Genomic DNA, 25,053 nt, shown 5'->3' on the forward strand with positions numbered 1-25,053 from the left:
AACTGCAGAGACCAGCTTGAGCCCCTGGAGGTTCTAAGCCCAGGGTGCGGCGGAGTTGAGGTCACCAGTTGGGTCACCGGACCCCGCCCGCGGCTGACTGCCGAGGGGAGGGCTGGAACTACACTTCCCAGTGTGCCCGGCGGGGCGGGGCGCGGGTGGGGAGGGCGCAAGCTCCTTCCCAGAAGTAAAAGCGGAAACAAAAGAGTCTCGCCGGTGTCCCCGCCCGCACACTCGCGCACACTCGCGCTCGGGCGCACACCGTACAGGCAAAGGCGCCCGGACCGAGCCAGCGAGCGGCGAGCCGGGGGCCCACCGGGCTGAGCCAGCGGAGGAGCCAGCGAGCCGCGCCCTCAACGACCCCACGCCCCCGAGCCCCGCAGCCGCCCCCCGCCGGCCGGTGTCCCCGCCGTCCTCCCTGACCCATGGCGCTGAAGCGGATTCAGAAAGTGAGTGCTGGGGCTGGGCCTAGGGTAGCGGGGCGGCGGGGCGGGCTTCGGCCCCTATCCGCACTGACCCAGGCGGTGTTCCCAAGCGACGCACCGGGAGCGCACGGGATGAGAGGGTGAGCAGGGGCGGGTACCCGCGGCCGGAGACGCGGGCCGGGCCAGTGGGCACCGGACAGGTGAGGCAGGAGCAGGGTCAGGTCCAGGATGGCTGGAGGTGCTTGGAGGCAGGGGGCCCACGGTGGTCACGCAGGACCTGCGCCCTGAGCCCACGTCGGGAGACACATCCTCCTCCGTCTCCAGATCTTCCCGAAATCGGGGCTTCACAGTCACCGCTGGATCTTTGCCCTATACTGGGCTAGTTTTGGCCTCTGTCATGCTGTGTTTTCTCCTTGCTGTTTCTTAATCCCGTTCTCTTTTCTGTTTTTCCTTCCCTGGGCTCCTGAGGAGGGCAAGGAAGGTGTGGTGGGCCTGCAGCCTTTTTCCTCAGAGCTGTTGGGTTTGTTCTTTCTCTTCCTTGCTGTTGGCTCTTGCTCAGATACCCGAACGGGCTTGAAAAGCCGATTTGGGGCCGAGAAGCCAGGAGAAGCCTCCTGCTCCTTCTATTTTGGTGCCTCTCTTGCTGTCACTTTAGGTCACGTAGCTGTAGTGAAAACATAGTTGCTGGTACACAACAAGATGACCTCCTGGCTGTGATTTACGGTGAGACAGCCAAACAGGTTTTTTTTTCTCCCCCTCATGGTAAACTTACATATAAAGTTTGAGACACAGCCGAAACTGGCACAAATTAAATTGTTTGATGCTTTGACACATGGGTATAGAATGAGGAAGAAATGTATATATTCATTCAAGAAATATTTATTCCAACTCTGTAAGGAATTGCCTTCTCTTGCATAGTATCAATTGCTACCATTTAAAATGTGAACATCTTACAAAATTGGGGTTGGGGCATTTTCTTTCTGTTCAATTTTATTTCTCGTTGAGTCATTGGTCTTTTCACTAACATAAGTTTTAGGTTTCTCAGTTACAGTTCATGTTCATGTGGAGAGCACTGAGAAGTTGTTTAAATTGGGGGTGTGTTCAGCAAGTTAAGCCAAGAATGGACAGCATGTTTTGTAAGTGATTTCAGAAGAAATTGATGCCTACTGAAAAATGTTATCAACTTATCAATAGCAATGATGGAGATGTATACGTTATATTCTCAGTCACCACTGGTGACATCTTCTGGTATAGAGGACAGCAGCTTTCAAACCTAGCCAGTGTTTTGTTTTTTTTTGTTTTTTTTTGGTTCATATCTGTGTATCACTTTATTTATTTTTTTGTGCCATTTAAGGGTTTTCTTACTATAAGACATATCTAATAATCTGCATTTATTAGTATGTTTTCTGGTTTGGAGATAATGCAATTATATATATTTTTACATATAGGTAACTAATTTTGAAGCCCCAGCCAGAATCTTTGCCATGCCTTACATACTTATTAATGATGATGTAATATTGGCTGACACTTAAACAACACACATTTTCCAAGAATGTTGTAAAATTCCATTTCCTTTTTTTCTAGGTATGAGAATTTTTCACAAGACTTTGTACATACAATAGCTTTTAAATAGTGTAGAATTTGTCCACAGTAAGTAGACCTTCAAAGAAAATGGACACTATTTGTAAATACCATACTGGGCAATTGTCATTCACCATTCTGAGCCAACAATAGGACGTATGCAGACACTATATTTTTATAGTTATAGTTATTTTTAGTTTATAATAGAATCAACTGATAAAAACATCACTTTAGACCTGCAAAAATTGATATTTGGCAGAAGAAATTGGGGGTCATATAACATCATACTTCTGCAAGTCAATCTTTGGCTTGCCTTTTCTGTTATCAGAAAACTTGACTTGCATAAATCACCTTTTCATTAATCGCATGTCTAAACCACTTCCTCAAACTTTAGGGGTATTATTTTGTTTGATTTTCTCACTTTTCCTCCTCCTTTAACCACCTCCTTGATTCGAAGCCAGTTCCAGGTAAGGTGTGCTGTTTGTCATATGGACAGTTACAAAGTTCTCCATGAATCTTTTATGTTCCCACTGAAGAAGATGAATATTAACATTTAGCCCTTCTTTCTAAGCATTTATTTTAAAATAACACTGTCAGCCTTTGCTGGGTAGCTTGGTTGGAGCATTGTCATGATACACCAAGGTCGCAGGTTCCATCACCATTCAGGGCACTTGCAGGAATCACCCAATGAATGCATGGAGGAGTGGAACTGCAAATTGATGTTGATCTCTCTCTCTCTCTCTCTCTCTCTTTCTTTCCTTCCCTCCCTTCCCCTTTTTATCTCTAAAATAAAATAAAATAAATAATTAACACTATCAGATATCTTCCAAGTCATGGTGTTGTGATATTTTTGTTCATAAAGTGGCAGCAAACTATAGAGCTGTGTATAACCTCGGAGATCTCTGCAGTAGTGGAGTGGAGTAGAGTGGAGGGCAGGGGCACATCTTCTAGGGTAGTGTATCAGAATCCCTTGTGGGATAGTTTCAGGCTGTCCCCACTGCAATAAGTGGAGAGATGCTGAATCCTTCAGATTGGTTGGGGTGGAAAGAAGATTGAGAACCCACATTATTGAAAGACCTGGAGTGGAGAAGTACTCTGTCCAAGTTATTCTCTTAGGAAGTAATTTGACATTGAGAATGTTAAAAAGTTTATAACTTTATATTTTTTGTTTCATATGGCAATATTAAATATGCTTGAATTAAAATGGTGTATACAGTATATACAAAGCACATGGGTATAAATGCTTAAAAACATTTTTATACTAGAGTATGTTAAATGATTTAATACTCTAATTTAGGCATCTAGTGCCAGTTTTGCATGTCAGCTCATAAATTTACACAACCATGCCCTATTTTTAGATTCAGTGGAAGATGTTATCACAGTCACCTAAATCACTAAAGGGAGAAAGTTTAAACAAAGTCTGAGGAAAGGTACCTAAAACATGTCTGAAAAAAGAGGGCAGTTTACAGCTGGGCATCTGTTATTTTCTAGAATTAATTTCTAAGTTTTATTTATCAATACTATTTTCAAATTTTGATAAACTTTTTTGGAAATTATTTAAAAATAATTTTATATCATAATACTGAATGTTTTGAGAACCAGGAAGAAAAAATAAAAGGCAATCATAGTATAGACTTTTTGATGATCCTAGTATATAGTTGATCCTTGAATAACATGTGTTTGAACTGTGTGGGTACCCTTATATGTGGATTTTTTTTTTTTTCCCAATAAATACCTGTACTGTTTTTGATCCACAGTTGGGAGTTTGTGGATGTGCAGGGCTGACTGTATGCCATTTTATATACTGGACTTGAGCATCAGTGGATTTTAGTGGGGGATTCTGGAATCAATCCCCATGGATAAGGGATAACTTAAGTTTTGAGGAAGTGAAAAGTTGTATGTGGATTTGGTTTTTAAATGCGTGAAATTTGATGCCCCTAATCCTTGCATTGTTCAAGGGTTAACTATATTTCCTTCTAGATTATTTTTTATGTGAAAAGAAGTTGAAGCAATTAACATGATATTATATGATAGGCTTGTTGCCTTTTTGATCTGTCTTTTGAAAAGTAAAACAGAAGTTTTGTTTTGCAAATATAGCAACACAGATAACTGTTCATTAATGTACAGTTCTGTTCCCAAAGTGGAATATTTATTTTTTTAATAATTAATTTAACTTTATATAAACATGGATTATAATACAAGTTTACCAATGTTTTGAGCTGCTGAATTTTTTTGATTTGTATAATTCCACACTAAACTGTTTATATCAGTCTAGAAAACCTTAGCATACTTAAAAACAAAAACAACAAATCCAGCTCTCTGGATGTAGCTTCAAAAGGGTGAAGAAGATCTGGTTTCTATCCCTGGCTCTGTGACTTACTAGCTTGTTTCTCTGTCCATACAATGATGCCGCTGATAAATACCATTAGAGTGTATAATATATAATGGTTACTTTGTGCTAGACACTATTTTAAGTGCTTGATGTATATTAACTGATTTAATCCCTAGTGGGCCAAAGAGGTAGAAGTGATTATTATCCCCATTTTATAGATGATGACACTGAGGCAAAAAGATGTTGAGTAATGTACTAAGAATTACATATCTAGTAAGTGGCAGGGCTAAGATTTCAAACCAGACAGTTGGCTCAAGATTCCCTGCTCTTAACCATTTTAGTACATTGCTTCTCTTACAGATGGATTTCCACGTATCTTACATCGATTGTACTTAAATTGAAGGCCAAATAGAGTCAGATGAGTTTATGGATGTAAGTGCTTTGCAGATTGTTCTAGTCAAATGTAAAGTGGTACTATAATTAAGACCTTGGCATATTTAATCATTTTCTCTGTCGCATCACTCAGTGTCTTGATTATACATTGTAAATCTCTGCTCTGAAGTAATGTACACTGAATTCTTTAACATGGTGAATGAATAATATAACTTTGTTCATTGTGTTCCATCACTTAAAAATTTTCTCCTCCATAAGGATTTCGAAGAGATCTGTCAGAAGTGTCATTTCATTGTGGAGTTTTCATTTGAGAAAACTGTTTATGAATTGAGGTAGCTATTTGGTTTCCATGGTGGCTTTGAATAGTAGTCAGCTGTTCAGATTGCACATATATGTTAGAAAAACTTCCAGATTACAAGATTAAATCTAAGTCTCCAGGTTCTTTCAATAAAGAAGGATATAACTTCAAAAAAATTATAAGGAATAAAATAAAGTAGTATTTATGCTGCTCGGTAGATAAATGGTTTGCTTTGAGATAAGAGGAAGAAAGTGTTCTTTTTCTAAAAAGCCACTGTGTGAATTTTTTTGAATCTTTGTAATTAGGATGGTACCATGTAATTTTCTTTCTTCATACAAAAAAAAGGTGTTAAAAGATGAGGTAGCCTATTAATAGTTGAGTTCTGAAGTTCCTTCTTGGTGGAAATAAATAGCATAGGCCTAAATAGAGTTGTTTATGCTTATTTTAGGAAGCCAAACACGTATTAGAAAAACCAAACCTAGCAGGATGTGGGTTTGCCTCCAGAAAAGCAGAGTGGCATCCTTACTTGCTTTAGTTCCCTGAAAAACACAGAGAAAACATATTTAATGAATGCCATTAATCAAAATGATAAACCTAATACTTTCCATCAAACTGAGTTAATGGTTGCCTACAATGTGTTAGCTCCTCTTATCTCCTCCCCTTTAAGCAGTGGATGAATTGATATTTTATTTAATTAGAAACAGGTGTTGAGATATTGTCCTCTCTCTTATCCATGTGATGCTGAAATAAAAGGTACTAGAATATATAATATAACTCAGATTTGCAGCATTCCGGGATTGTAGGGGTCCTCAGGCCACCTCAGAACATCTGCCTGAAGGCAAAAAAGGGCTCTATTTCTGGCCTGTCTTAATTTAGATGGCCTCTGAGAGGCTGAGGTTTTTCTGCATTTAATTTGGTTCTGGGATGAATCTTATGAAGCTTCAGTTACACATATTAGGCAGTAGTAAGAGGCACTATGTTCCAGGAGTTGTCCTTAGTATGGGGAGGAAGCTACCATCCTGGAGCTACAGTCTAGTGCTGCCCACCAGATCACCCCCATGCTCTGTAGCTTCCTGTCTTGCCTCTTTCCTAGTCTCCTTTCAGATTTAGGAAAGCCCTTCCAACAGGGGTGAGGTGGGGAATGGGGATTGGTACTTTAATCATTTTTTTTTTCCTTTTTGGTTCTTTCATCTTAAATTTCCATGATAGTAAAAATAATCGATGATTTTCGGTCCAAGTGGCCACCCTCCTCATGCAAACAGTTTGGGTTGTTCTAGGGAGAACCAAGCAAACCTGATGGCCTGGGCTTGTTCTTCTTTAAACCAGTAAAACTCTGGCCAGTGTTTTTGCTTCCCTCAAATTTTAATGTATTTTCGTTTTCATTGAGTTAAAAATATTTTCTCTTTCCCTTTTGACTTCTTGTTCAGCCCTTGAGTTATTTAGAAGTATATTGTTTTCCAGATATATGGGCTTTTACAGATAACTTTCTGTTACTGATTTCTAATTTAAGTACATTGTTATCAGAGATGTTATTATTTGACTCCTTTTAATTTTTTGAAACTTGTCTTATGGCCCAGAATATGGTCTGTATACTTTCCTGACTTAATAATGCCCTTCAGATGCTCAACATAACTTTTGAATGAACAATATTAAATAATTTCTAGACTTCATTTTGCCAGTTTCTGATTGTTGTCTATAAAGCCTACATTATTCCTAAGGACTGAATGCCAAACTAAGGTTTATACTACTTCCCACTGTCTTTTTGCACTTTTATTAGCTTCCAGAACAGGGTGATAAAATCAGTTTAATGGATCACAAACAGCATTTTTAAAAAATGGAATGGAAAATATTAGTGCTTTGGGTGTAGTAAGGGTGGTGTTGTTTCATGAAACTTTTGTGTTAGTTATGTATGCCTGTCCCTGTGTGTGTGTATGTATATGTGTGTGTGTGAGGGGAGAACCTCCCACCCCCCAAAAAAACCAGAATTATCTTCTAGAGGGCGGGCCCCTTGTAGTACAGGCTTCCCCTGCTGGGTGAGTGTTCTAGGACCCTTCTGTATCAGGGTAACAGCTGGTGGTGTTGTGAGAAGATGAGTTTGGCTTTAGTGAAATTTCTTTTCTTTTTGAAGACCCTTTCAACATGTCTTCCCATTTCATGATAGGTGATTTACGAGTGCACCTACCCACACTGCGCTTAGTGTTCAGCAGTTTTTGACCAGAAACAGCATGACCCCTGTGCCCCAATCCCCCTATTCACTGATCTCGCTTTTTTAGTTGTTGTTGTTTCCCTGGATGAAAAAAGTCCTCAAAGGGAAATGTTTTGCCATTGTGGAAGAGGTGAAACAAAAAAATGGCAGAAGCACTAAAAAACATTAAGATCCACGAGTTCAAAAACTGAGCAGTGGAAAAAAATGTCTCTATAGGTGTAATTCATCAAATGGAGAATACTCTGAAGAATACACAATTTTTATAAATAAATTATGTTTTTTTGAGGGGTCCCTCTCATATGTGGTATGTGTACTAGGTTGTCATGTATTTCTTATTATGGGTTGCTCTAAGGAAGGTTTGAAAAAAAATCACTGTTCCATAGCATACGATTCTTAGTTAGAATCAGTATTGTTAAGAACACATTCCATATATTTGTACATATATGTATATATAGAGAGAGTGAATGAACAAGTATACATACAAACACATACACATATATAGAGAGATACATATAAAGTAAAATGTTTTAGCCTTAGAAACATTTTTATTTGATACAAACTGTCAATGCTAATTCCTTTCTCCTACAAGTAGCAGCAATTTAAAGCCCACGGACTAAATAAATAGTATGTGCCTGTAGATTTTTTTTTTAAATCCTTACTCAAGGGTATGTTTTTTAAAAAATTGATTTGAGAGAGAGAGTAAGGGAGAGAGAGAGAAACATTGATTTGAGAGAGAAATATCGATTGGTTGCCTCCTGTACGTGCCCCAACCAGGGATTGAACTCGCAGCCTTTTGGTGTATGGGACGATGCTCCAGCCAACTGAGCCACCAGCCAGGGCTAGAGCAGCAGTTTATAGTCACTTATGCACAACCATAGTATTCAAGAATAGTACTGGGTGACACTAAGATTAATTTATTACTCATCTACTTATTGAGTGCCTGGTACATGCCAGTTGTTAGAGATAGAGCTGGAAGAAGTGCTACTTAATAACAAAAATTTGGTAAATATTGGCAGGTATGTTTGTGTTTTAAATAGGTTTTAAGAACTAGCCTGCTAGCTTTTTTTCTTTCATGTTTTTTTCTTTTTTCCCTGAAGCACCACCTTTCTTGGTTACTATGAAGTAAATAGTAACCTTTGATAATGTTTCATTCAAAACTCTTATGTTGCATGTTCCATTATGTGTCAAAATCCTATTATGTATTTGAAAAGTTTTATGTAATTTCCTGTCAGGTTTTTCTTGCCTCTGAGAGGTCTTTGAATAAACTCCTTAGATATGTATAAAGTAGTGTTCATTTCTAATCTTTAAAAAGGTTATAGGGCTCCTGGGAAAAGATAAAAAGAATTCCTTTTCATCCCTTCACCTGTCACACTTTTGTTTCTCTTGAGCGTGGCTGAAAATGTGCAAATGGCTTAATTCAGTATGGTGCATTGTTGGCTCTAATGTTGACTGAAAATAATGTGCTCTAGTTAGTACAGCCTTGAGATGAGTATTGTTTTGGGGTGTGAACAGTGCTGAGGTGAAGGTCAGATGGTCCTGAGCCTTTGTCCTAGCTTTAGCTTTGTGACCTTGGCCAAGAAACTCATTGTCTTTATTTATTTTTTTTATCTAGAAATATAATGGGTTGAACTAGATCATCTGTATGGTTATAATTTTAAGCACACCTAAATAATGTTATTTGCTGTTGTTTTTGTTCAGCAAACAGCAAACATGGTCACAAAAATAAACATTGAGCAGTGGCACTATGCTTTGCTGTTATATGAAACTTGAGTTAGAATTCTATTTACTTTGAGATATCAGAGTTGAACTAAATGTTGACATCTTAATGTATAATACAATATTAATGAGTCTGTAAAGACATTACTCTTTGAATAAAGAACAGTGATTTGTGATGCAAATAAGGTATATATCTGTTTTTGTACTGGTAGCATAACATGCTTTTCTAATTCCATTTAGCTTCCATCGGTTTCACAGGTGTCTTTTGTACTTGGAAAGATTGTTTTCTCCATATATTTAGACAACTGCCTTACAGGTTCATGCATTTATGGAGCACTTTCTGTATCTAAGACATATACAAAATGGAATAAGGAGATATGTAGAAAAGTAAGGTAAAATCAGCATTATCTAAGAAATTTAAAACAAATAAGGGTAAGAAGTGTATCATAACAATGTAGCTTTAGGAAAGTGCCATAAGGAAAATATAACATATTTGAGCAGGAAGGAAGTCAAAGGTGGGGGAGACCAAATTTATTTGGGAGAAATAAGGGAAAATTCAAAGAGAAAATGGAATTGGATGTGGGTTTGGAAGAAAGGGTAGCATTTTTTTCTTTTTTTAAAAAAGATCTCATCCATTTATTTTCAGAGAGGGCAAGCTAGGGAGAGAAACATCGATGTTTGAGAGAGAAACCTATCAGTTGCTTCACATACCTGACCTGATTGGTTACTGAACTTGCAACCCAGGCGTGTGCCCCGACAGGGAATCCAACAGGCAACCCTTCACCCTGTGGGATGATGTCCAACCAACTGAACCGCACAAGTCAGGGCTGAAAAAGTAACAGTTTTAGAGACGAGACAGCCAGGTTTGTAGAGGAAGCTACAGAAATGAAGGCATTAAGAGAGTATGTGATTTATATGGGAAGGAATAGATAATCCTGCTTTTGGGAAGCATTCAGGGAATAGTAGACCATAAAAGTTCATACTATAGAAGGCCTTGAAGACCCATGCTGAGAAATGTGAACTTAATGCAGCAGTTGGGGGAAGCCGGCAAAGGTTTTTTGAATAAGGAAGTAACATTCTTAATCACAGTTTACCTACCTATGCATTCTTGCCCTCATACAACACAAGATTGTTTAGCATTCGTAATTACAAATTTGATTAATGTCATGAAAAAGGAAGTATAGAAAAGTACTCTGGGAATATAGCAAGGACCTTTGAAAAAGGGGTCAAGGAAAACCTGCTTAAGGAAATAATGTTTCAGATGAGACAGGGAGGTAAAACTAAAGTAGGTAAAGAGAATGAGTGTGTGTGTGGGCTGTGCATGATCTGGAGTCTTCTGTCTAAAAGGAAACAATGTTTCACACTAAAGGCAAGATAGCATTTTGGGGAATTGAAAGTCATTATGACTGGTACAGAGAACATTGGAGGAAAGTGATGCAGATATGAGGCTAGAGAGGAGTCAAATCCTGGAAGGTCTGCTAAGCCATTTTAATTAAGGATTTATAAATCTTATATTAAGGCTAAGGAAAAACATTGGAAGAGTTTGACATGGCACTGTAAGATGATTTTTGACTGCAGTGTTGATAAGAGAAATAGAAGGACAAAGGGCCAGTGAAGATGTTATTGTATTTGTTCAAATGAGATTCGAGTGTGAGCTAGGATGGTGTCTGAGGACATTTGGAAAGAGGGGTATGTGAGAAAAATAATAGGGTGTTTGCCACCTAACATTTTTGAGTTGGATGAACCCACCCAGTCCTTGACTTCAGGTCAAGTGTCTGGACTCTGGTCTAAGCAGTCTCTTCCTCCTACTACCCAGTCTGTCCCGGACACTTTAGTAGTGTCTCCCTGGTTTGAACCTTTGTTTTCTTAAGCTAACATGTGCCTCCTCTGGCATTTCTCAGACTCTTCTGCCCTCTGGACTTCTGTTTTTCTATGTGATGGGCTTACTCCTGACACCCTTTCAGTGCGAGGGATCTGGATTGAAGGAGAATCTGAAGGACTTGGTACTGATTAATGGGAGGTGAGGTGGGAGGGATCGGAGGCACCTAGAGAGAAGAACGAATCAGATGGTGATTCCAAGGTTTAGTTTGGGTTAATGGAATAAATGCATTTTTACTATAATAAAGTAGACTCAAATACAGTTTTTATTGAAATATCCTGGATTTGTGTAAGCTATATTTTTATTTATGTAATTACTATGATGGAAATATTGCATATAAAGGGAGGTGATCAAGAATTTAAAAGGAAGCAATATTTTAAACTATAGGCAAGGTAGCATTTAGGGAAATTGAAAGTCATTATGGAAGCTGTAGAGAGCACGAAGGGGAAAGTGGTTGCAGATGGGGCATTGGGAAGATAATGTCCATAATCCTGACCTCAAACAGTTATTCTTAATAGTGCTCTTCATAGTTCAGATTCAGTAGATATTTCTTGACACTGCAAAGTCAATAGCATCATTGCTTTCTTCATCCTCTTCTGTGTGGAATTTGGCTGTATTAATTAATTAATTAATTAACTAACTAACTAACTAATTAATTAATTAATTTAAATAGTCTTTGCCAGAGATACTTGACCCAAAAAGGCAGTGAAGCAGCCAGGACCAGTTTGTTGGAGTGAATTTGGTTCCTATAACTTAATTAATTGGATGTCGTCAGCATTTTGAAGTCTTCCAGGAAGACTCTATGTGTTTTAAAATAAAGATGTTCTTTAATTTAAGGACTTAAAGAGGGTCTGTATTTGGAGACATTTCAGACCATTGTTTGACATCTTTCTATTGAAATAGTTCTAATCAAATGGATAAGGAGATCAGAGTCTGAACTGTGAGCCCATGAAATGTTTATTTACGGACAAACCAAATATAGCTCATATATCCCTTTAGAGACAACATCAAAAATGCAGCCCAGTAAGAATCACTGTCTTGTTTCAGGAGTTTCAAGATAAAGCTGTTTGTGTCATATTAATTAATTGCCCTTTGAGCCAACATTTTTAAAATAATGCTTTCATGTGCTTTGGATTCAGTAATTTAGATTTTGGACTGTAAATCATTCGTTATACATGGACTGTTTAATGTTCTTTACACATACCCAGTAGAGTATATATTCTATCTGTTGCAGAGATTTAGACTTTCTGAATGTTGAAGCTAGAGAAGAACAAAGCATTTTCAGTCTGGTCAGCATAATTTTTTAGGGAATATTTACTGGATAGTGTCATACTAAGTCTGATGGTAAACGAGGCAGCTCTGACTTGTTAGCTTTCATTCTCCACTGTTCAGATTGGACCGGTCCCCTTCTGGGAGATGAAAGATTAATGCAGGCCTCTCTTCTCTTACATTCCCTTCTTTGTTTCCTTTTATTTGTTTACTTTCTTTGAATTGATGGCCTCATCTACTTTTAGATTTTAAGGCCCCTAGAGGCAGGGACTGTGTCTAGGTTGGTTTTATGGAGAACACTCAGCATATTGTGGGGGTGTTATAAACATGCCATCTGTGCCAATTTAAAATTCAGTTTCAGACCTTTCAGTACTTTTCTTTGTGTTTAGTTTGTTATAGAAATCAGAACTAGAATAGTTCATTAAGTACACATTTCTATGGGCTGATAATGCTTTCACAGTCTCAGTTCTAATATGGGGACAATATCTTATAATCTACCTTTGCCTACTATATCATATATATACATATATATATATATATAAATTTAGATAGCCTTATTAGTTTTTTTATTTGAATATTAATCACATTGGAATAAAACTTGCTTTATTGACACAGATTACTTCTGTCTGGGGTATACTTTTTCCACTTTGATGATAATTATTGCTTAATCTATGTTTAGGTATAAGGTTGATTTGTTTTAATTTTACTCTCAAAGGAGAAGGGAATTGGATCAACAATATATTTCAATTTTAGATTTAAAAAGTCACTAGGAATGAAACAAAGATATATATATATATACATCCACAAAATATGTGTATATACACAGTTTATTTACTATAACAAGTTCTTTTCATATATGGATTTGTAACTGGTTTCAGTATTTGAAACATTACATTACACGATTTCTACATATTTCTCTTAGGTATGTACCTAGCAATAGAATTCTGGGTCACCTAGTGTTCCTATGTTCACTTTTAATGTTTCCTGTCAAACATTTCCTCTTCTACAATCAGCGTGTGAGAGTTCTGGTTGCTTCATATCTTTGTCAACATTTGTACTTTCTTCTGTCATTTTCTTTCTTTCTTTTATTTTTTTAAACATGTATTGAATTTATAGAGGGGACATTGGTTAATAAAATTATATAGGTTTCAGGTGTACAATTCTATAATACATCATCTGTATAATGTATTGTGTTGTCTATATAGAGTCAAATCCCCTCCTCTTAACATTTATCCCCCTCTATACCTTCTTCTACCTTCCCCCCTACTCCCCTTTCCCTCAGGTAATTTCCATGCTGTCATCTGGTCTAAGAGTTTTATTTGTTTGCTTGTTTGGTATTGCTTAATGCCTCCACCTTTTTCTACCTGACCCGCCAAGTTCTCTCCCCTCTGACAACTGTCAGTCTGTTTTCTTATCTATGAGTCTGTTCCTATTTTATTTTGTTCATTAGATTCCACATATAAGTGAAATCATATAGTATGTCTTTCTCTGACTGCTTTTTTTCACTTAGTATAATACTCTCCAGTTCCATCCATGCTGTTGCAAAAGGTAAATTTTTTTTTTTTTTTAAGGCCAAGTAGCATTCCATTGTGTAACTATGCCATGGCTTTTTTCCCACTCATCTACTGATGGACACTTGGGCTGCTTCCAAAACTTGGCTGTTGTAAATAACGCTGCAATGGACATAGGGATACATATATTCTTTCAAATTAGTGTTTCGGGTTTCTTCTGATATATTCTCAGCAGTGGAATCACTGGGTCATAAGGCAGTTCCATTTTTATTTTTTGAGAAAACTTTATACTGTTTTCCATGGGGGCTGCACCAGTCTGCATTCCCACAAACACTGCACTAGGGTTCCCTTTTCTCCACATCCTCGCCAGCACTTGCTGTTTGTTGATTTCCTGATGGCAGCCATTCTGACAGGTGTGAGGTGATATCTCATGATAGTTTTAGTTTTCATTTCTCTGATGATTAGTGACGATGAGCATCTTCATATGTCTCTTGGCCATCTTTATGTTCCTTTTGGAGAAGTGTCTATTCAGAATCTTTGCCCATTTTTTAATTGATTGTTTGCTTTCTTGGTGTTGAGTTTTATAAGTTCTTTATAAATTTTGGATATTAACCACTTATCAGATGTATCATGAGCAATTATGTTCTCCAATTCAATGACTTGTCTTTTCGTTTTGTTGATGGTTTCCTTTGCTGTGCAAAATCTTCAGCCTTTTTGATTTTAATAGTTCTGTTGGATATGTGGTGGCACATCATTTGGTTTTAATTTGCATTTCTTTGATGGCTAATGAATCTGAGCCATTCTGATATGTATAGGGTAGGGCAAAAGTAGGGTTACTGAGAAACAGAGTTTATTCTTGTATTATTATTTATTAATTATATATATATATTTATTAATAATTTTCCATAGAACAACTGTAAACTTCCTTTTGCCCAATCTTGTATATTAGCCATTTTGACAGCCTCTTTCATAAAGTGCCTATTCAAGTCTGCTTTTGAAAAATTGATCTGTAGGAATTTTTTTTTTTTACACATTTTGGATGTGAGCCTTTTACAGATATGTCTTATTTGGTGGCTTGCCTTTTCACACACTTAATGTCTTTTGATGAACAGATGTTCTGAATTTTAATCAAGTCCATATTTTCTGTTTTTATCTCTGATGATTAGTGTTCTTTGTGTCCTGTTTAAGAAATCTCTGCCTCCCCCAAGGTCATGAAGCTATTTTTTTTTTTAAGTGTTATTATTTTATCTTGTATATATACATCTGTATCTACACCATATATATGTGTGTGAGTGTGTGTGTGTGTGTGTGTGTTTGAGAGAGGGGAAGGGAGGGAGAAAGAGAGGGAGAGAAAGATCAATGTGTGAGAAAAACATCAATCTGTAGCCTCTCATATGTGCCCTAACTGGGGACTGAACCCAACCCAGGCACGTGCCCTGACCAGGACTCAGACCGGAGACCTTTCACTTTGCGGGTTCAACAAACTGAGCCACATTAGTCGCGCTTCGCCTTATCTATTTAAACCTATGATTTATTTAGAATTGATTTTTGCGTATGATCTGAGGTGGGGAAGGTCAAGGTTCATTGATTTTTCTCTATGGATACCCAATTGACCTAGCTCTATGTATTGAAAACAATCTTCTGTCTCCCTTTGCTAGAATGTCCTTGTCTTTACTTTTGATTTTTGAATTCCAAGTTTGCCATTATTTTCTTTCTATTCTCAACACATTGATGAAATAAAGTTAAAATAAGTGCTTATGCCCCAGTCAGATGACAAACACTGTCACTTTTGCTTCTACATCAAAAGTGCTTTTTGGCACTGGCTGGTGTGGCTAACTGGATTGAGGGCTAGCCTGTGAACCAAAGGGTTGCTGGTTCAATTCCATGGGGCACATGCCTGGGTTGTGGGTCAGATCCTGGCTGGGGGCGTGCAAGAAGCAGCCCAGTCAATCTTTTATCGATGCTTCTCTCCCTCTCTTTCTCCCTCCCTTCCCCTTGCTCTCTGAAAATAAATAAAATCCTTTAAAAAAAAAAGAATCTTAGAAGAAGTGCTATTTGTTTATTCACTACAGTGATAGTATCCTAGGTTGGGTTTAGAAGACATGTTGTCCATTTCTTTTTTGTGCAACTTTCTGTAATGAAGCTCTGTGGAGCCCCAGAGAGCCCCACTCACATTGAAGTTTGTGTGAATGGCACCCCTTGGAGTTGGGGCACACAACCTTTGTGACAAAATCCAGCAGTTCTGAATGCTATTTGTGATAACTGGCAAATACAAAAAAGTTACTAACTTCTGCTGTGCTTCAGCAATCTACCTTTTAACCAATAAGGGTTTTTATCGAAGTGCAGTATTGTAGTGTGCCACAAGTTTAATGGGGTAGAGTAGGAAATAAATACTAGGGCAACTCATGTGGCTTTTCAGAATTTACAAGATCTTCTAACTTTTTAACATTTCATATTTGTGTTTATTTTTTATTTAGAAGGTAGTTTGTGTCAGTGAAGGTATTTTATACCAGTTTCTTACTTATATCATGTTTCTATCCTAGGAGAAACTTTCCTGGATTCCCTAGAGTGTTATAAACTTTAATGAACACATTCAGAAGATGACCCTTGAGGCTTATAGCTACTCTTACATGTATTTTCTTGGAGATACAATTACCTTTAAGCTTCTAAGAATTCAGGGGGCTTCTTCCCTATACCTTTTAAATTACATCTTACAAGTTTTTTCTTATAAATCCGTTCTCCTTGAATTTCATGCCCTAATTTAATGATCAACAAATGTGCCTGACCAGTGAGTGACTTGTGAGAATTTTTATTAGCATCATGATCTGATACAATTAAATTAAACCTATAAAATATATGGGAGTGTAGAGCTGGGAGAAGAGTATAAAATCAGAATCCTGCTCCCTGTCAGAAAGGATCTGGAAGTGCTTAATAAACTTCTGCTATAATTAGTCCAGCTGGTTAAATTGAGCATGGAACAACAAGAACAGCAACAACAAAAACCTCTGTGCCACAGACTGTGGCTCTGTAACCAAGGAGAGCCAGTGGTTGGAAGATCACTGACTTTGAGACTGGGTCAGCTCAGCACAAACCCCTAACTCCTAGGAAAAGCAACCCAAAGCTGTGTCCTGAAAGTAGGTCAGCAGTATCCTAAATAAACAATTAAGATGGAATATTTAGAATTTTGAGGTATTCTACCCTGGAAAACCAAAACAAAATTTTCTAACAAATTTTGTGTGGCTTTGGACTCTTGGCTAGACTCTCATATATTCTGTAAATTAAAAATAGTTGTGGCAGTAGCATATTTTTTAATCCCTTAATATTTAACTTTTTTTTTTTTTGAGATTCATTTTTAGGTGTTATTAGCTGTTACCAGTTTTTCTTTTTTAAGTATATTTTATTGATTATGTTGTTACAGTAGTTCCAATTTTTTCCTCCTTTGCTCTCCTCTGCCCAGTACCCCCCTTCCCTCCAGCAATTAAACCCCCCTTAGTTCATGTCCATGGGTCATGCATATAAGTTCTTTGGCTTCACCCTTTCCTATATTATTCTTAACTTTCCCCTGTCTGTTTTGTACCAGCCAATTATGCTTCTTAATCCCTGCACCATTTCCCCATTTCTCCCCCTCCCCCCTCCCAGGTGATTACCCTCCAAATGATCCCCATACTTATGATTCTGTTCCTATTCTGGTTTGCTTAGTTGGATTTTGTTTTTATTTTTTAGATTCAGTTGTTGATAGTTGTGAGTTTGTGGTCATTTTAGTATTCATAGTTTTGATCTTCTTTTTTTTAAGTAAGTCCTTTTGACATTTCATATAATAATGGCTTGGTGATGATGAACTCCTTCAGCTTCACCTTGTCTGGGAAGCACTTCATCTGCCCTTCCATTCCAAATGATAGCTTTGCTGGATAGAGTAGTCCTGGTTGCAGGTTGCTTTTCATCACCTTGAATACTGTTTGCCAGTCCCTTCCTGCCTACAAAGTGTCCTCTGAGAAATCAGCTGATAGTCCTATAGGCACCGCCCTGTAGGCAACTCTTCGCCTCTTTCTTGCTGTCCCCAGGACTCTCTCTTTATCTTTCACCTTTGGCATCTCAGTCATGATGCGTCCTGTGTGGTCCCCTCTGGGTCCAGCTCGCCCAGGACCCTCCATGCTTCCCGGACCTGTATGTCCTTCTCCTTTACAAAATTTGGGAAGTTTTCCTCATTTTTTTCAATTCTTGCTTCCTCATTCTGCACTGGTTTACTCTTTTTTTCTTCCTTATGTTCCAGATCATTGATTTGAACCCTGGTTTTCTTCCCCTCATAATTGGTTTTATGTGTATTTTTCTTCATTTCACTTAGCATAGCCTTAACTTCTTCCCTTTTGCGTCTGCCATACTCAAGCATATCTGTCAAGCCTGTGAACATCTTTATCACCAGTGTTTTGAATTCTTCATCTGTTAGGTTGTCTATCGCCTCATCTGTTAGGTTGGCTATCTCCTCGTTGCTTAGTTCTCCCACTGGAACCTTGATCCGTTCCCCCTTTTGGGCCATACTTCTCTCTTTCCTCATTCTGACAGGCTCCTGTGTTTGTTTGCCTCTGCATCCCAGGCAGAGCTGTTGCTCCTGTTATGTTGTAAGGGGCAGAGCCTTAGGGATTCATCAGTACAGGGCGACCTATTTCAGCACATCGTGGCGCTGCATGTGGAGGGGGAGGGGTCTGAGAAGGAACAATGCCGCCTGCCCAGCACTCGCCCCTTTTCCAGGCTCCTCTCCCACTTCCGCACGGGACTGGCGCCCCTCTAGCTGCTGCCCTGGCTATCGTTCCCAGAGTGGGTGGGTCTGCCGACGATCTAAGACTATGGGGGCCCTTTAAACAAGTGGACACTGCTGAGAGACCAGCAGTTTCTGCTTCCATCCCAACACCCACTGGTCTGCACAGTTAAAAGCAATGAGGCTTGATTTTCCTGGTGCTGGTACCATGAGCTGGTAGGTCCCGTGAGGAGCTGGGAACACTCCCCAGGTGTCCCTCCTGACTTTAAACTCCCCAGGTGTCCCTCCTGACTTTAAAATGTGTGACTCCGCTTTCTGCCAACCTGCTGCTGCTGCCACCACCAACACACCATGTCCTCTCCGCCCTGGCTTCACCCCTCCTACCTGTCTGGATGAGTGTTTCTTCTTTATATCTTTGTTTGCTGGACTTTCATGCAGTTTGATTTTCTGGAACTTCTGGTTGTTTCTAGTTTTGAGGTAGTTGTGTTCCTTCTTAGTTGTGGAGGGAGATGCAGCATGTCTGTCTCTCCTATGAAAATGAAAAAAAAGCCACCAGTGGATTTAAGTGACCTGCTGCTGTTCTCTCTTTAATACCTATTACAATACTCTTTTTTATTATATTATATGCAATCTGCATATCTACACTGGGAGTAATTGATTCTCATTCATTGGCAAATCAAATCATTTGCAGTTCCAACAGAAATATGAGATAGCTATATTATTCCTTAAATTTTATTGCTTAATTCTCTATCAAACATCTTTTTAAAAAGGCATTGTGCTGAATATTGTGGAGAAATCCATGAATAAAATGCATAAAAGTCCTTGTTTTTTAAGAAATATTCTGGTAGAAAGGGAAGATAGGGAGAAAATTAGTATTCATTAAGCATCTATTAAGTTAGGTACTTTACTTATGTGTTTTTATTTAATTCTCAATCTAGTTCTTCAGTGTTACCACTAATACTCCAGGTGAGGCACTTAAGACTCAGAGGTTAAGTTGCCCAAGGTTACACAGCTAGTAAAGGGGCCAGTAGCAAAGCCAGATTGGAGCTAAGTCTGACTCTAAAACTCATGTTTTTCAAATGGCTATTGAAAAGACAGCTACTATTAGAGGGTGGGTAAAATTTGGGCATAGGAAGATATTCTATTATTTTAGAAGAAAAATAATAAAGGCCAGAAAACTTAGCCATGTACTGGGAATATCCAAATAGGCTAGACTTCACAAACTTTTTGGTCTATTGAGACCCCCTTATATTAAAAGTATTGAGGGCCCCAAAGAGCTTTTCTTTGTATGGTATGGATTATGTCATTCATTTTTACCATATGAAAATTAAAAACAAATTTAAATACATTTTGAATTTGAAAATAATGATAAACCCATTACACATTAACCAAAACAACATTTTAATTAAAAATAACTATGTTTGCAAAAAAGAAAAAAGAAAAAAGTAAAGTTGCATCGTTTTATATGTGTTCAGGTCTCATTGTAGTCAGGCGTATAGATGAGAGTTGAATTCTGATATCTGCCTAATGTTACTATATCACATCATTAAACTGGAAAATGCCACTGTATACTCATGATATATTAAGAGTGAAAGAGATAGATAATATCTGAGTTTTATTATGAGATTAATTTTGACCTCACAGACCTCCTGAAAGTGTTTTAAGAAAACCCAAGGGGGTTCTTTGGAGAGTTACTGGGCACATTTGTGAAGGGAAACCCAACTGAAAATGTAAGGTTGGGACAAGATAATAAAAAGACGTTCATTGGTTTAGTTTGGTCTTTAAAAAGCACTGAGGAGCACCCCTGGCTGCTGTGGCTCAGTGGATTGAGCGTCAGCCTGCGAGCCAAGTGTTGCTGGTTCGATTCCCAGTCAGGGCACATGACTAGGTTGCACGTCAGGTCCCCGAGTTGGGGGCGTGAGTGAGAGGCAACCACACAGTGATGTTTCTTTCCCTCTTTCTCCTTTCCCCTCTCTAAAAATAAATAAATAAACAAACAAATAAATAAATCCTGGATTTCAGGGTGCTGGTGGAGTAGTAAGAAGTGCTCAAGAAGTGAACATCAGTGTCCTGAACTATTCTTTACAAGGGGCTTCCATGAGCTGTGAGTTAATGTATAGGTAAGTCTTGGCTCTTATGAGGGTCCTATGGACTTGAGCAGTTTACATAGTTCAGTGTTAATTCTTACAGAGAGTAGAGAGGAGCAGAGGAAGAGATCGCTAGTCCTAACATTTCCTTCCGGAATATCATAAAAACGACTAAATTATTCTTGATGCTTCATATGTGCCTGTGATGCTGGAAGCCAATAAATGAGAATGCTAGTTATATCAGAGAAAGCATAAATCAGATAAGGTGATTTCTGAAAACTTTGAGTAAACTAAATTAAAAGGGACAACTTAACGAATACAAATGACCCTTGATTTCTTGTGTCTTATCTAAAAGTACACTGGCTGCCCTGGCTGGTGTGGCTCAGCAGGTTGGGCACTGGCCTGTGGACCAAATGGTCATCAGTTCATTTCCCAGTCAGGGCACATGCCTGGGTTGTGGGCCATGTACCCTGTTGGAAGTGTGTGAGAGGCAGCCCATCGATGTTTCTCTCCCTTTCTTTCTCCTTCTCTTCCCTCCTCTCAAAAAAATAAATAAAATCTTAAAAATAAATAAAAGTACTCTTTTGAGCATACTAAGATTTTAAAAGATAGGGTTTTGGTTTGTTTGGTTATAGTTTTTGTTTTATATTTTTATCTTCTTAGCACATCTCAATTCTTTATTTTTCTTCTTTCAAAATCACGATCTCTATTTTTAAGGGTGGGTATATATTGTATGTGCCTTTTGTGTCTGTTGGTCATTCTGTCTGTACTTATGCACTGTAGTTTTAGTCACATATTTCCAAACAGTATAATGGCATACATTGCTACATGGTTTGACAAAGGGACAGAACATTAGAAATTTAGAACCTCCTAAAAAGTAGGATGTATCAGCTCCTCACCAAAGCACCATTATTAGTAGTAATGGTTAGTGTGACTATTAAGAATGTTTGATATTTGATGTACCATCAGCTGCTGCTTTCCTGTAACAAGTGAGTTTTCATTAGACAAGAACCTGGCCTTTGCAGGAGTTCCATTATTAGATTTTTCTCTCCCTCGTCCTTTAGCTCTAACTTCTCTTTACAGACATGGGAGAATCAGGGCACATAAATATAAGAACAAGATAACCTTTATTTTTCTGTAATATTTTAATGAGATTTGAATAACCGACATTTGAAATTTGAACATCATTCAAGTAAAATTTGGTTTGAGTTTTTTTGTTAATAAACAAAATAAATTTATGTATTTGTATGTATAATTTATTCACATATATTATCTATGTAAAATATATGTACATGTGAATTATTCATAGTTTTTTAAACCACAGAGAGGCTATTTTCTAGGTAATTAGTTTTCTAGTTAATAAGGGCAAAGAAATATCATTTCCCCTTTTTACACTGATGTTTAGAAAACTCCACATGATGACTATTTTCAGAAGCAATCTCCTAAAAGCCAAATTAGAAAATTTAAATAAGCCCAGTCCTTCTAAAATGGGGCTGTGCCATAGGAACTGCTCCTCCCCCAATTGTTTAACATAGTTAAATAGTTATAGTCTGCTACTAGAGAATTGGATGGTTGTTACCAATTTTATATTATCTTAACATTTATTTGAATGCTTACTGTATGCCAAAGACTGCTGTATACTTCACATGTATCATTTCACTTTTCAGAGAAACTATGGATGCAAGTAGTAATGCCCTTACATTAAAGAAAGCTAAGATTAGGAGAGAAAAAACTGTTTTGCCTAAGGCCAGGTGGCACGTGTGTGATGCCACCTGGATTTGAACTTCAAAGCCTTGCTTTTTAACCACTATTGCTAAGTCAAAGACTGAAATCTTTCTCTTTATTGCTTAACTATTCCCGGACCAAAGGAGCTGCTGTCTCTTTGATTCCTGTCAGAAGGAGAAGCCTTACACCAGCTGTGGAAAGAACAGCAACAAAACCAAAAATGAAAGTACCAGGGTAGACTGGAAAACTTGGAAGGAGACCTGAGTTTGCACTTGGCTCAGTTACTTAGCTCCTATCACTTTCTCAGTACAGCCTTTCCCTACCATGTCCTCTTCTTGTTTATTCTATTAGAACACTGAACTCGCCACTATAATTGCCATATTGAAGTGAGTCTAAGGTGGACATCATTTGTATTTTATTTTTTTCAGGGATTATTATTTCTTTCTACTTTATTTTAATTTTTAATAGTTTATTTTATTGCATTTTTTTATTACCATTAATCCCTTTATACTCTCTTCCATCCCCACCTACCTCCCTGCCCCCCCAATCACCACACTGCTGTCCCTGCTCATGAGTTCTTTTTCCTTTTGGCTTAACCCTATAAGCGCCCCCCGCCCACTAGCTGTCATCTGCTCTCCATTTTTGAATCTGTCTCTATTTTTATTGTTAGTTCAGTTTGTTCATTAGATTCCACATGAGTGAAATCATATGGTATTTGTCTTTCTCTGACAGCCTTATTTCACGTAGCATACTGTGGACGCATCTTAAAATTGATGATATCTTAAAATTAATTGGCAGCATTCCTAGTTAATTATTGGTACACAAAATAAGGATGTGACTTACAGTGGGTGGCATCTTAGATTTGATGAAATGCAGTATTTGTTTACATGTGTTCCCATGAGAATGTTTACATCGGTCCCACGGTTTTAAATACCAGGTATATAGAATGATTTTCCAATTTTTAGTTCAGTCATCTTTTAAGCTCCAGCCCTATATGTTAAACTAAATGTTTCCTTGCTATTACAGGGATCACAGATTCTATATGTCTACTTTCCAAATCAACTTGTCTTCTAGTGGTCCCTCATTTCAGTAAATGGCATCTACATTTGTACATTCATGAAGCTAAAAAGCCGAAAGTTTGACTGCTAGGGTTTGAATTTCAGTTCCAAACTTAACATACTAGAGTTGTGAGCACACAGTAAAGCATGTCATCTATGTTCTTCATATGTAAACTGGGGAGCACAATCACTTATACCTCTGAGGATTGTTAGGGCAATAAAATATTGACTAAATGTTAGCTGCCACTAACATGCATAGACATCTGAGACCTCTCTTTACTCTGCACATGCAGTTAATTTATCATCACAACTTGTGACGGGTAGGCTTTTCATAATAACTGAGATATGTCTACTTTTATCTTATTGTCACTTCTCCAGTCCAAGCCCCCCACCCCCTTTTTTTGCCTGCAGTAATTAATCTTATAGATGCTCCTCTTTCCCATCTCTAATCCATTCAGTACTTAGGCCAATAGAACCATCTTTTAAATCAGATCATGCCACTGTTTAAAACCCCTCTCAATGCACTGGTATAAAACCCCACATTCTTAACGTGGGTTTATTGTTCTCAGTTTTCTGCCTGGCCTCTGCTTACTTTTCAACCACATTTTATGCCACTCTCCCTTACAGTGTCACTCATTTCTCCCAAGACTAACTCATATGCAATTAGATTTTAGCTTAACTCACTCTTACTCAGAGACATTCCCTGATCTTCCAAGCAAAATTAGGTTCTTCAGTCCTAATATATAGTTCTTTATATTGAACTTACACCTTTTATGCTTGGAGGTGATCAGTTTCTTCTCAACTGAAGGTAAAGGAATGAAGTATTGGGTTGGCCAAAAGGTCATTTAATTTTTTGCATACGATTGCTCTAGTAGTGCTTAGTTGTCTTTTAACTTCATTCAAAACAATTTTGTTATATTGTATTGTGACAGCTGTCATATCAGCATGCATTTTTAAAAATATATCAAAATTGACGAGTTTATATGCAGCCATTTTAATACTGAAGATAGAAGATAATGCAACATCTCTACATACTATGCTTTATTATTTCAAAAAAGGTAAAAACAACTGAAGCGCAACAAAAAGACTTGTGGAGTGTATGGAGAAAGTGCTGTGACTGATAGAACCTGTCTAAACTGGTTTGTGGTGTTTCTTGGTGCTATTGACATTTTACCCAAATAATTCCTTGCTATGGGGGCTGTCTTAATGCATTGGAAGATGTTTAGCAGCACCCCTGGCTTCTATACACTAGAAGCCAATAGCAGGAGTTAGCCAAGATATTCAAAATATCCAAACCAATAAATTTATTGGTGAAAATGAAAAATGTATCTTTTATTTCATGGGGAAAAAAACATATAGACTTTTTGGCCAACCCAATAATTTCTCCAAGGTCAGAGAAATGGTAAAACTAGAACACCAACCCAGGTCTGGCTGACTAAAGATGTGTCATTTCCATGATTCTTCCTTTGCTTCCTTGAGAGCTGAAAAGAGCATATGAATGCATGTGCTAGGCTTCAAAATATGGCTTGACTGTTCTCCTTTCTTTTCATTTAACCTTTGGGTTGTTTCTTAAATAGCCATCTTTCTACCAAATTAAATTATAAATCTGTTGAACTAACACCTGTTTCTTATATATTATATACCTAGTACTTACATGAATTACCTTGCCTACAATAGATAGTCATTACATATTTTTCTTAGAGATGTTAAAAAAAAAACAATATTTTAACCCATTTAATTTTTTCAAGGTTTGGAGCTGTCTCATGAAGGAATTTAATACTATATTCCCTACGCTTCCTTCTTCCAGTTAGGGACAGAGCATA

General features: G+C 37.8%; 1 protein-coding gene across 1 annotated transcript in view; it reads left to right on the forward strand.

Moving 5' to 3' along the window:
* Positions 1-206: 206 nt before the first annotated feature.
* Positions 207-25,053, forward strand: part of UBE2D1 (ubiquitin conjugating enzyme E2 D1) — a 36,667-nt gene continuing 11,820 nt past the window's right edge. The window contains exon 1 of the mRNA XM_090278050.1: positions 207-446. Within this exon, the coding sequence (XP_090134176.1) occupies positions 423-446 (24 nt within the window). The 5' untranslated portion in view covers positions 207-422. The remainder of the gene's footprint in view (positions 447-25,053) is intronic.

The sequence above is a fragment of the Furipterus horrens genome, unplaced genomic scaffold (assembly GCF_987537825.1).
Source record: "Furipterus horrens unplaced genomic scaffold, mFurHor1.1.pri manual_scaffold_5, whole genome shotgun sequence".
Classification (NCBI taxonomy): domain Eukaryota; kingdom Metazoa; phylum Chordata; class Mammalia; order Chiroptera; family Furipteridae; genus Furipterus; species Furipterus horrens.